General features: G+C 26.8%; 1 protein-coding gene and 1 long non-coding RNA gene across 6 annotated transcripts; one reads left to right on the forward strand and one right to left on the reverse strand.

The window, feature by feature from the left end:
* Positions 1 to 919: 919 nt before the first annotated feature.
* LOC105119709 (uncharacterized) lies at positions 920 to 7,914 on the reverse strand. The gene is made up of 3 exons (XR_841175.1): positions 7,832 to 7,914; positions 1,807 to 1,812; positions 920 to 931 (listed from the first exon to the last, which is right to left on the reverse strand). It is a non-coding gene; the product is annotated as an uncharacterized LOC105119709 (long non-coding RNA).
* On the forward strand, positions 6,689 to 10,989 carry LOC105119708 (solute carrier family 35 member F2-like). 5 transcript variants are annotated; one of them, XR_841173.1, is made up of 5 exons: positions 6,689 to 7,051; positions 7,140 to 7,234; positions 7,311 to 7,368; positions 7,883 to 7,921; positions 8,028 to 8,081. XR_841173.1 is itself a non-coding variant. In XM_011017880.1 (4 exons), exons 1-4 carry the CDS (start codon positions 6,913 to 6,915, stop codon positions 10,947 to 10,949), a joined length of 444 nt encoding a protein of 147 aa, XP_011016182.1. In that variant the 5' UTR covers positions 6,689 to 6,912; the 3' UTR covers positions 10,950 to 10,958. The 5 variants fall into 5 exon arrangements, 2 of the variants coding, with proteins under 2 accessions (XP_011016182.1, XP_011016183.1); XM_011017880.1 differs by lacking the exons at positions 7,883 to 7,921; positions 8,028 to 8,081 and adding an exon at positions 10,798 to 10,958; XR_841174.1 differs by lacking the exons at positions 7,883 to 7,921; positions 8,028 to 8,081 and adding an exon at positions 10,966 to 10,989 and having other exon boundaries at positions 6,690 to 7,051.
* Positions 10,990 to 11,474: the final 485 nt, after the last annotated feature.

Here is an 11,474-nt window from a genome sequence, read left to right on the forward strand (position 1 = left end):
TAGTCCTTTTCATCGCTTTCACATCTATTTGTTTTCGATCAGTTCTGGTCCAAACAAAAGTCTAATTTCTAATTTTGAGTCTAAATTGATGTTCTTCCTGTCGTAAATTCTATTATTGTTGTGTCTTCATCTTTTTCTTCTTTTCTCTTTTTTTTTTCATTTGTATCATGTATTTAGCAATGGAGAAAGAACGAAGAAGGATTATAGCTTAAGGATACAACAAACTAAACCATGGTTTGAGGGTTTTAGAATGAGAAATTGATAAGTGTAGAAGATTATTCTATGAACTTCAACCTTCATGAGGAAATAAGGTATAATGCCAAAAGAATTAAAGATGAAAGAGAACCATTGTGGTTATCATTCAAAAATATATACGCAAGTGGTTAGTATAACGTGTGTATTTGAAATGCTTATTAGTCACTACTTTCATATAACGTTGTTGGAGAAAGGTGTTAGCAATGAAAGAATACTAAAGGATTAAACAAGAGGCTAATGAAGTCACTACTAATCCTATTCAAGATTCGAGGGTGAATCTTCTTGAAGAGGTAGGGAATGATATAGTTTAGGTTCAACCTTGGATTCCTTATAGTAAGCATTCAGTTATGTGTTCAAGATTAGTTGTTAATACGGTTTAGTATATAGTTTAACCTAGGGTTTTTCATGATGAGTTTTTAACTAAGGATGCATTCGGTTAGATTGAGGTTCTTATGGATGACGAGATCGGCCCAATTCTTTTTGTAGGTAATTTGTCCAAATCAGAACAAGCTATGCATAAGATGTTTTTAGATAGCAAATAAAGTTTATTTAGAGTATATTTTTGGTTTGATTTAGTCCCTATTAATAAATATGAGTTTGGGCCACAAGAGGTCCAGAGTTAGCTTGGGTTAATTAAGATGTTAGGATTAGATCAGATTTATTTAGGGTTAATTTTCTAATTGCATAAAGACTTAAATCAGCAAAATATTCTCCTAAATTCAAGAAAATTTTGTTTATTATTTTGCCTATTATTTAGAAGAATATTTATCAATAAATGAGAAAGTTTCCTATTCAACAAATAATGTTAAGGGGCTACCAGATCTAATTTCATAAGCTAGAAAGGAAACTAAATTGGCAGGTATTAAAAAGAAAGATTTTCTTTATTAATTGTCCATGTGTAACAAAGAAAATAAAAAAAACAAAGTGAGAAGATTTCAGAATTAATTCCACATTCAAGTCATATTTTCTAGCCTATTTAGGACTTATTAAGGGTGGAAAATATGATTTTAGCATATTTAGGATATTAATTTCATATTTTTATTATTTTCTTCTTAGTCTTTGGTTTATTATTACTTATTTGAGTCAATTTTATAAGTGAATTCAATCCAACCTATATATAAGGATCCATTAGGGTTATTTGAAACATTATATAAGTGTTTTGTATGCTAAAAAGCAGGTAGCCATGGATTTATAAAATAAATTTGTGTTTTGCATGATGCACATTATATCTGCTGGGACAAAGATCAAATCTGACTTATCAAGGTATAAGTGACCTTGTGGCATCATGCGATTCAATTTCAATAGTGTTAATGTCTTATGAAAAATTTTCATTGTATCACACTTCTCAAACTTGATTTTCAGCTTTTCTAAGAAAATATCATCTTTGTCGAGAGGAGAACCAATATTTTGTTGTAATATATTTTTGTATAAAAAAAATGTATTGCTTAACTTAATTATAGATAATGTAAAACATTTGACTACTTTAAGTAAGTTTATGGTTGTATGTTTATTCAAACATAATTACACTTTAAAAAGAAAAAAGAAAAAGACATATGTGTCTTGAATATATCTCAAATTATATTAATTGTAAATGTTTGTTCTATCATATGTTATGATAATATAATGTCAAAACACTAATTCTATTGAGAGATTATTGAGTAAAATGGGAAGTTGATGTTATAGTTAAGGTATTTAAGCCCAGATGATGGGATAAATACTATAATTGATGTTTACGGGTTGGGAAACTATCAACTTGGTAATGAAAATATAGAGAAAACTTTACTGAAATTTTGATAAAATATGTATACATAAAAAAAAAATGAAGTTGTTACAATGTGTCTAACCTGGATCGCAGGTTAATCTAAGTTCACTCAAGTTTTTTTTTTTGTTCTTTTCTTAATTGAATATATGTTTTACCAATTTCATCTTTTATTGTTATGTTAATTGAGAATTAAATTTTATAATTTATTTTAATTTATTTTTTATGAGATTATTATAGTTTCATAACTCGAGTTATAAGTATAGCTGATTAACTTAAGTTTATCCAAGTTGATCCAATAAGTTACTATCTCAATATTTTCTTTGAAAAATATATCATTTACTATGTCACCATCATAATATTTTAAAGATACATCATCTAATATGCGTTAGATATGAAATTCATTACAAACATTTTAAAAAATAAAACATATATTATCAACATCTAGATATTTTTTTTACATTAAATAAAAAGCTAACCCATAACATAATATAAACCAATCTTGGAGTTTCCACCTAACATTCATGGTGAATTCCAACCAATTCCAACCAAATACCATTAGCAACCAACAAAGTTAATATTTCAAATCACATTTATTAATGTTATCAAAAACCCGTGAACTTAAATCTAACTTTTAAAATCATTTTCCAATACTTTTTAAAATAAAAATACAATTTATATTATATATATTTTTGAAAAAAAATTATCTCATTTAAATATTTATAATTTTCATATGATAATTTTTTTTAATGATATTTCATCAAACTTAATAATTAAATTATGTGGACCTTATCAGCTAGGCAAGGGGATGTCTTGTTCCTTTATGTTAGTTGAATTAATATTTTTTTGTGATGCCAAACATTGTTTTTGCATTATTATTATATTATATTTTAAAATACATGGAAAAATATTATGTTGGTATTGTGTATATAGAATGTTTGTATTGTAAATTATATTATAGATATAAATTATTTGTATTGTAGACCACATTGTAGATGTTCAGGAGCCCATGAAAGGTGATGTCTTTTTTATTTTTTATTCCAAAAGCTATTAACATATGTTGGGCCATGACATGACCACCTGACCCAAGTATCATTGGTACGGCATGGTTGTCATATCAAAAATTCTAATTAAATAAAAAATTAATTAGAATTTTTATTTAGAATACTTTAAGGATAGTTTAAATTTTTTTATAAAAAAATAAAAAACAAATTATAAAAAAATTGATTCAGCATGGCCACCAAACCCAAGAAATGTTTATAAAAAAATAAAAGCAAATTATAAAAAAAATTAGAATTTTTGTTTAAGATACTTCAAAGATAGTTTAAAATTATTTTTATAAAAAATAGAAAACATTTATAAAAAATTATTTATGATAATTTAAGAGTAATTTAAATGATTTTTTATTAAAAAATATAAAAATAATTAATTAACATTTCTGTTTAGAATATTTCAATGGTAGTTTAAATATTTTTTTATAAAAAAATATTAATTAAAATTTCTATTTACGATACTTCAATGATAGTTTAAATATTTTTTATGAAAAAATAAGAACAAATATAAGCAATTAATTAGCATTTTAGTTTAAGGTACTTCAAGGCTAGTTTAATTTTTTTTATAACAAATAAAAATAATTAATTATGCATGACTACTAGACCTAAGCTTTTTTATAAAAAATTAATAAAAAATTTAATTAGAATTTCTATTTAGGATACTTCAAAAATAATTTAAATGTTTTATAAAAAATAAAAAACATTTATAAAAAATTATATACAATACTTCAATGGTAGTTTAAATGGTTTTTTAATAAAAATAAAAAAAATTATAAAAAAAAATTACTAGCATTTTTGTTTAGAATATTTCAAGAGTAGTTTAAATGTTTTTTTATAAACAAATATAAGACATTTATAAAAAAAAAAATTATTTATAATACTTCAAGGATAGTTTTATTGTTTTTTTATAAGAAAAATAAAAAATAAATAAATAAACATTAGCATTTTTGTTTATGATACTTCAAGTATAGTTTAAATTTTTTTTATAAAAAATAAACCAAATGGAAAGGAAAACTAATTAGAATTTTGTTTAAAATACTTTAAGGACAATTTAAATGTTTTTTTAAATAAAAAATATTTTTAAAAAATATTAATTAATATTTCTATTTAAAATATTTAAAAAGTAGTTTAAATATTTTTTATTAAAAAATTAATTAGCATTTCAGTTTAATGCACTTCAAAGGTGGTTTAAATATTCTTTTATAAGAAATAAAAATATTATAAAAATAATTATTTAGATAAGGCTACTAAATCCAAGTTAATTGTGTTTGATATGGCTGGGGGGGGGGGGGAAGGTGGTGGGTGTGGCTTTGTTGCGAACTGTCTTGGGTTTAGCTTGGCTACTAGATCTAAGTTTTTTAAGTCTAGTATAATTGACAAACTCAAAACACTTAAAATATTCTTTATATTTTTAATATTTATTTACATATAAAAATAAAATTATTATTGACCCGCTGCAAAACCCAACTAATATGCCAATTTTTTTAAAAAAATAAAACACACCAAAAATATTTTTCAAAGTAAATCCATTAAATTCTATTAATTGCCTAGAGTCTCAAGATTCAACAGGTTTTGCTAGCATTGAACCATTGAGACGTGAGAAATCTAACCAATTTTCTTTCGACTGCAACATGGATATGATAAATTTACAGTCTGTTTTTAGAAGAGGAAGCGGAAGCGGAGGCGGCAGGCATTCTATATTCTCGTTAAAAAAAAAAAAAAAAAAACTATCTTAATTAAGCCTGGTTGCAGGAAAATAATTTTTTCTAAAAAATAAATTATAAAAAAGTAAAATTTAAAAAAATAAATTATTTTTTAATATTTAGTAATATAGTAAAAAATAGATTGAAAAACATTTTTCTATATTTGGTTATATCATGAAAAATGAGATAGAAAATAACTTATTAATATTTTATTGCCAAGTCAAATTTTTCTTTGACTAGGAAGTGTTTTTCATTAACCAACTTTTCTAATGACAAATAAATATAAAAAAATTTAAAAAATAATTTTCTAAAAAACAAATATAACTTAAGTATAAATTTAAAAGATGGGTGTTTTTTACTGTGTCAGTATGCATTGTTTATGTTCTCATATGTTACTATAGATTGTACTATATATTATAGATTGTATAAAACATTTTATTTTTTTTAATTTGATCTTCAAATTTGTTTTTTTATGATTTAATCTTAATTGAAGTCTAGTTAATTTTGATTTTTTATAAAATAATGGGATTGAAAAAAGAGAGATTGAAATGAAAAATACATTAAACATGGATGGTGTGTAAAGAGTTAAAAAATACATTTTAGTCCTTCAACTTTAAAAATAACATAAATTATACAATTTGTTACCTCAATATTATTCAAATTCAATTTTAGTATAAAAGTTTATTTTTGTAATGTTTTAGCATCTAGTTGAGAAAGGAGAGAGAGAGGTCGCTGAATTTCAACAGTAGATAGAAAAACATGTCATTGACATCGATTTAGACAACCAAAACAGATGATATTTATGTCAAATAGTTCTAATTGATGAGAGGAAGTGGTTTATTTTACTTTTAATGTGAAAAAAATAGATCTAAGCTCAAGTTAATTTTTAGTTTCTGGTTGATTCTAATTTTTTAAACAATTTTTAAGGTTTTTTAAGCTATGGTTAAGTTTATCATAGTTTCTAAAATATTTTATAGGTGTTTTGGGTAAAAATAATGAGTTGAAAATGAGTTTTTGGGTGAAACAATTTAAGCCCTAATTTTTTAACAACTACAACAGCTAGAATCTAGGCAAATCAGACTATATATCATCTAATATTTTTTTTCAAATAGATTTTCCAATAAAAAAATAGATACTCATCCATGCAAGCCTTGATAAAATAGACCAAGTGGGCAGCAACACCTAATTTTTGTTTTTAGTTTTTTCTAATTTTTTAAATTAAAAATTTTTTGTGGTTTTTTCTCTAACATTTCTTAATTTATATTTAGATTAATACTCCTTATCTCTTTCATTTTGTTTAGAGGATTATATTTTAAATGATGATTATTTTTTTAGTTATGCATTTAAATTTAAAGAGTTTTTTTATTTATCTATAAATTTTTTTCTTTTGTATAGATGAACTTTATTTTTAAAAATAAAAAAATTTATTTTCAAATAATATTTTTAATAAGTGCAGTCTTGTATAGTGTTTTTTTTATTTTTAATTTTATTTAATCAATTTAATTTATATCTTTATTTTTATTATCATTTGCTTGAATAACAAATTATTTTAATAAATAAATTTAACAAACATAACCAAATAAATATCTTATCTTTTAAGATTAAATATTTTGATTTATATTTAATTTTTAATTTTTTAAGTTTTATTTTTAAGTATTGTTTTGACTTTTTATTTATTTATTAGCATATATGATTTTTAATTTATTTGATTATATATATTTAAAAAAAATATTTAAACTAAATTTTTTAAATTATAAAACGTATTAAAAAAATTTATATATATAATTTTTTAAAAAAATAAAAAAAATTTAACCCACGGCAATTACAGATAACACAATTAGTTAGATCCAATACTTGCTGCTGCAGCAGTAAATTACTTTTCTATCTTTTCCAATGGAAATAAATAAATAGCAATAGGGAAGGTGTTGCACATGACAACTTTCCCAACCACCAGAAGTCTTCCCTTCCAGAGAAAGAACGGTAGATGAAAACTTGAAATGAACTAAACAGCCTCAAAGAAACCTTACAAAGACGATTGATTCAAGTGTAAATTATATTTATACAGAGAGAGAGAGAGAGAGAGAGAGAGTCCTATGTATTAGTCTTAGCTCTGCTTTCTGTTTTGGTTTTGTGTAGATTCAGAATGAGCTGCTTGTATGAAATTAACAGGTGGTGGAGAAGCCACGTAAATCTGTGGACACTGTACTTACTGTTCCTAGGTCAGATGGTGTCTTTTGTGCTTGCAATGGGCAGCATCACTTCTTCTCTAGTAGCCAGTCTTGGTAACCTCTTCACTGCTGCTCTGCTGCTGTTCTTGTTAGCTTTATATATGAATTCAAGATATTGCATGTTGTGGGCATCTGGCTGCAGGTGTTGACGCGCCCCTTACACAATCATCCTTCAATTACTTGGCCTTAGCTTTGGTTTATGGCAGCATATTGCTCTACAGGCGCCAAAAACTACAGGTTTCTTGCTCTTCTCCCTTTACTTCTGGGGGGGAGGAGGGAATGATTAACATGTTTGTGTTGGGATATTCTGCAGGTTTCTTGGTACTGGTATCTCCTTCTGGGCTTAGTTGATGTTCAAGGAAATTATCTTGGTAAGTAATGATGGCTTTATTTCTCTAATCTCTCTGGGCTTCCACTCTGCATAAATCATGCTTGCGTTTCATTAATGGTGGCTTATTTCTCTAAGCTTTGTCTCCTTTCACTCTGCATAATTAATCATGCTGGCATTTCATTATGTGGGTTAACATCAAGACACCTCCGAGATTAATGGTTTGGATAGTGGATGTTTAATTTAATACCAATTGCCTTTCAATCATTTTATTATCCTAAAGAAAAAGAATGACACGTGCTGTCGTTCATACCGCAGCTTCAGTGAGCGGTGCTTGCTGGTTAGAGTCATAGGTCCAAACCACATGGCCATTTCTGCTTTGGGAGGCGATGTTTGTTTTTCTGTTTTGAAAATATTTTAAAATTTTTTATATTGTTTTGATGTTTGATATTAAAAATAATTTTTTTAAATTATATTTTTTTAATAAAATACTTTAAAAAAACTATTATTTTAATAAAAAAAACAATAATATTAATACCATCGATCCATGCTTGCAGGATAATAGTAATTACCCACCAAAAACACCCATTTGAAAGGTAAATGTACCACCACCCTCTTTCCTCTTAAGAATTCAACTCGTCAATAAATCTTACTACCAAACATGACCTTACTAGCCCTACCTTATGGCTTCTCCTCTTTAAGGCATCAATGGCAAAATCGCATCTCATGATGGGTACTCAAAACAAAACCCAGCCATACGAGGCCCGATAGCAAAATGGGGATACACGCCTCCCATCCTGTAAGAAACTAAACTATACATTTTTTTTCTTGAATAATTTATATTTTAAAATAAATGTATTGTTAGGTTTATATTTTAATTATATATATTTAGCCACTCATGAAAATATACTACTAAAATTTTTAGATTTATCGATAGAATTTATTATAGGCATTTATTTATACTCACAACCCATCTGCAAAAGACCTACTAACAGGTTCACGAATAAAAATAATTTATTGGAAAAATTGTTGTTAGTGATTTGTAGTTTGTTGGTGAATCCGTTGATAATAATTTTAAACAATGATAGTGACATATATAGTAAATTTTTTCAACTTTTTAGAATAAACAATGGTAGTGACATATACAGTAATCACTTTAGTAATAATTTAAAAATATATTTTAAAAGATCTATTAAAAAAATAGAAAATAATGAAAAAATAAATTAATATAAATTTAAATATTTATTATAAATTTAAATATTTATAAGTTCAAATGGAATCAATTTAGAATAGAAGTGTTGAAGGAGTAGGGTCTAGATTGTGGGTTGAATAAAAAGGAGCACACATACTACTCATTTGTGATCTCATCTTAGCACCAATTGATAGAGTTTGGTCGTCTCACCATTGAGTTATTCATAATTAGCAGCTAGATGAATCGTTCGAGGTTGAACTCGCTAGTATAGAATAGCCTCAAACTCTAGAGTTTGAATGCTTGGAACCAATTGCGAGCATTCGAAGATTGAAACACTATAAGTTGTCCTCAAGTCCTTCGTCGTAATGTTAAAGAGACCATACACTTTATTTTTATTAGGTCCAACGAACTATCCTACCTCCAACCACAAATCCAAATCGAGATTTAAATGAGTTGAAAGATTGTCATTGTATCTCTCCTTCAACCGGATGTTATAAAAACTTAAGAAAAAATAGTTGAAAATAACATACCACAAAGTGTTAAGCTCAGCTATGCACAAGCTATTACACCCTTTTTGGCGATTATCAATCCACACATACATTTCCATAAAAAGCTTCATCATGGTTGGATCATGTCCAAGAACCATAATCAGTAAAAGAATATTGTTGTTAGTTAAATATATTTATAAAAAATAACAAGTAAAAAATGGATGTAATTGTTTCGCATGCGAAGCAACAGAATGGAGTTGCTGGTGTGCATGGTAATGAAACCATGAACACGCTGGTTCTGCTTCTTTGTATTGGAGTGTGATTGTCATATAAAATGATTGAGCATCACATGCTGAATAAATTTTGCCCACAAGATCTTTGAGATATATAGCAGCCTGAAATCCTTCCAAACCATCACCTCTTTCCAGTTTATAAGCTCTTTTTTATATATATATATTTTAGTTTTTTTTTACATCTCATGCCAAAAATCATGTAACCTATATGGTACAAATAAAATATATGTTAGTAAATGAATAATAAAATCGAATAAAAGGATTAAAAAAATTATCTTGATTTCAATCTACAATAGCATTGTCAGCGGATTAAGAAAATTATCTTGATTTCAATCTGTAATAGCGTTGTCAGCTTTATTAATTAGGATGTTTGGAAACCTGACTCTATTGAAACATGAAATTTTCAGTGATGATTTCATTGTCGATGTTATGGTTCTGGCAGCCTCGATGTATGTAAACCTAAAATTTATGATGCTGCTTTAAATTAATTTTAAGAAAAAAAATATTAACATATGGTCATTGATGTGTTCTTTGTCTTTCTATATTTTTACAATGACAAAACAAAGATATATTCATTTTAGTCTTGATTTTATCTTTTATCTTCCCTTGCATGTCCATAATCATGTTGAAAATATTTTCAAACATGTTATTTTCAATGTTCATGGTATCAAAGTTATGACAGAGTAAATTAGTCTTCCAATAAGGAAGCTCTCAAAAAATATTTTGTTTCATCCAATTATGAGTCAAACCAAAAATAGAAAACTTTTACTTACCAGATTGAAGATCAAACACAATTTTATCATACTCTGACTCCACATCATATAAAATCCCTTTTAACTTTACCAACAAAAAAGTTATTTTTGTTCTTTCTGTACTTATAATCTATTGGCAAGAACCATCAATGGCGTTTAAAAAAAGAACATTTCACTATCATTTGTTAACGTGACGGCCTTGTTATTTTCTATATAATATGGACAAGCAATTTTTTCATGCATGCTCAAATAAAAAACTATTTCATACACAGAAAAATCATTAAGAGTTCACATCAAATCTGCCTTCATTTGGAAATTATGTTTTCTCAATATATCATATGTCAAAGCTCCAAATGACCACAACTACTTCAACTCATCAATCAACGAATGAAGACAATCATCATATTCTAACCTGGACTATTAGGATTGGGTATAGTTATAGATAAAAATATGAACTTAGCCTCATACACATCCCTAGTGGCAAGTTGTAAACTGTGAGTATTGTGAGTATCAACTGCCAACAAAAATAAAGAGCAACAAATAACTCGAATGGATTGAATTTGTTTATATATAATCCAAGACACATGTTTCTTAATTCCACTGAAAACTTAGGATTCACCCTATTAAAATGTTTACAGGCTTTTCCATCAGAATGGTGTATCATCACTCCATCCACCGCACCATGTAAATGATGTTAAGTCATGTACTTAGTAATTTTTGATGACATGAATAACATTTACAATCTAGGTGTGATTGGGAAGTATTTAAGTTTTATATGTGGAACAAGAGTCCTTTTCATGCTGGTTCTGGGTTATAACGAGCAAGCCCACATGTTTTGCACCCGATCAACTCTGCATTTTCAAGGTAGTACAACATGTAAAAGTTTGGATGCATGTTAATTTTCTAACATCCTAGGTTGAAGGGTCTCAACATGGATTTAGCGGCATAAAAGTTCTCCTTCAACCTATTCCTTTCAGGTAAAATATTTTTCACCCATTCAATAATTCTGCATAATCAGCCTCACTTGACCTATGATTTAACTTGGTAGTGAACACCTATGTAATGGTCAATAATTTACTATAATCTATATACTCATTTACTATTGGACGCTCGTGGTTTGTCTAAGTATTTTAAAAGATCAAAAGACCTTGTCATATTTGTATTAGGTTCTTTATCTACTATTAGATATTAACCAGTATAACTCTGATTCATTCTCATTGCATATCACATCCATAATTATATTGCTATAAGGACTACTATTGTCATATACAACTTCATACATGTTGCTCGAGCTAAAAGTTAACTCAACTATCATTTTTACCATGGTATCATAAGGAACATATAGTTTTCCATGCTCAAACCAACACGAGTATCCTTCTATGAACTTTCTTTAAAAAAGATGTATTGTTACAACATTTGGATTG

Source organism: Populus euphratica, unplaced genomic scaffold (assembly GCF_000495115.2).
Source record: "Populus euphratica unplaced genomic scaffold, PopEup_1.0 scaffold3401.1, whole genome shotgun sequence".
Classification (NCBI taxonomy): Eukaryota; Viridiplantae; Streptophyta; class Magnoliopsida; order Malpighiales; family Salicaceae; genus Populus; species Populus euphratica.

What these genes read in the sequence shown, in the direction of transcription:
- LOC105119708 (XM_011017880.1), top strand. Translation starts at nt 6,913, where the DNA reads ATGAGCTGCTTGTATGAAATTAACAGGTGGTGGAGAAGCCACGTAAAT. An exon ending in TTCTCTAGTAGCCAGTCTTG is followed by an intron (nt 7,052 to 7,139) that starts GTAACCTCTTCA and finishes ATCTGGCTGCAG; the next exon opens with GTGTTGACGCGCCCCTTACA. An exon ending in ACAGGCGCCAAAAACTACAG is followed by an intron (nt 7,235 to 7,310) that starts GTTTCTTGCTCT and finishes GATATTCTGCAG; the next exon opens with GTTTCTTGGTACTGGTATCT.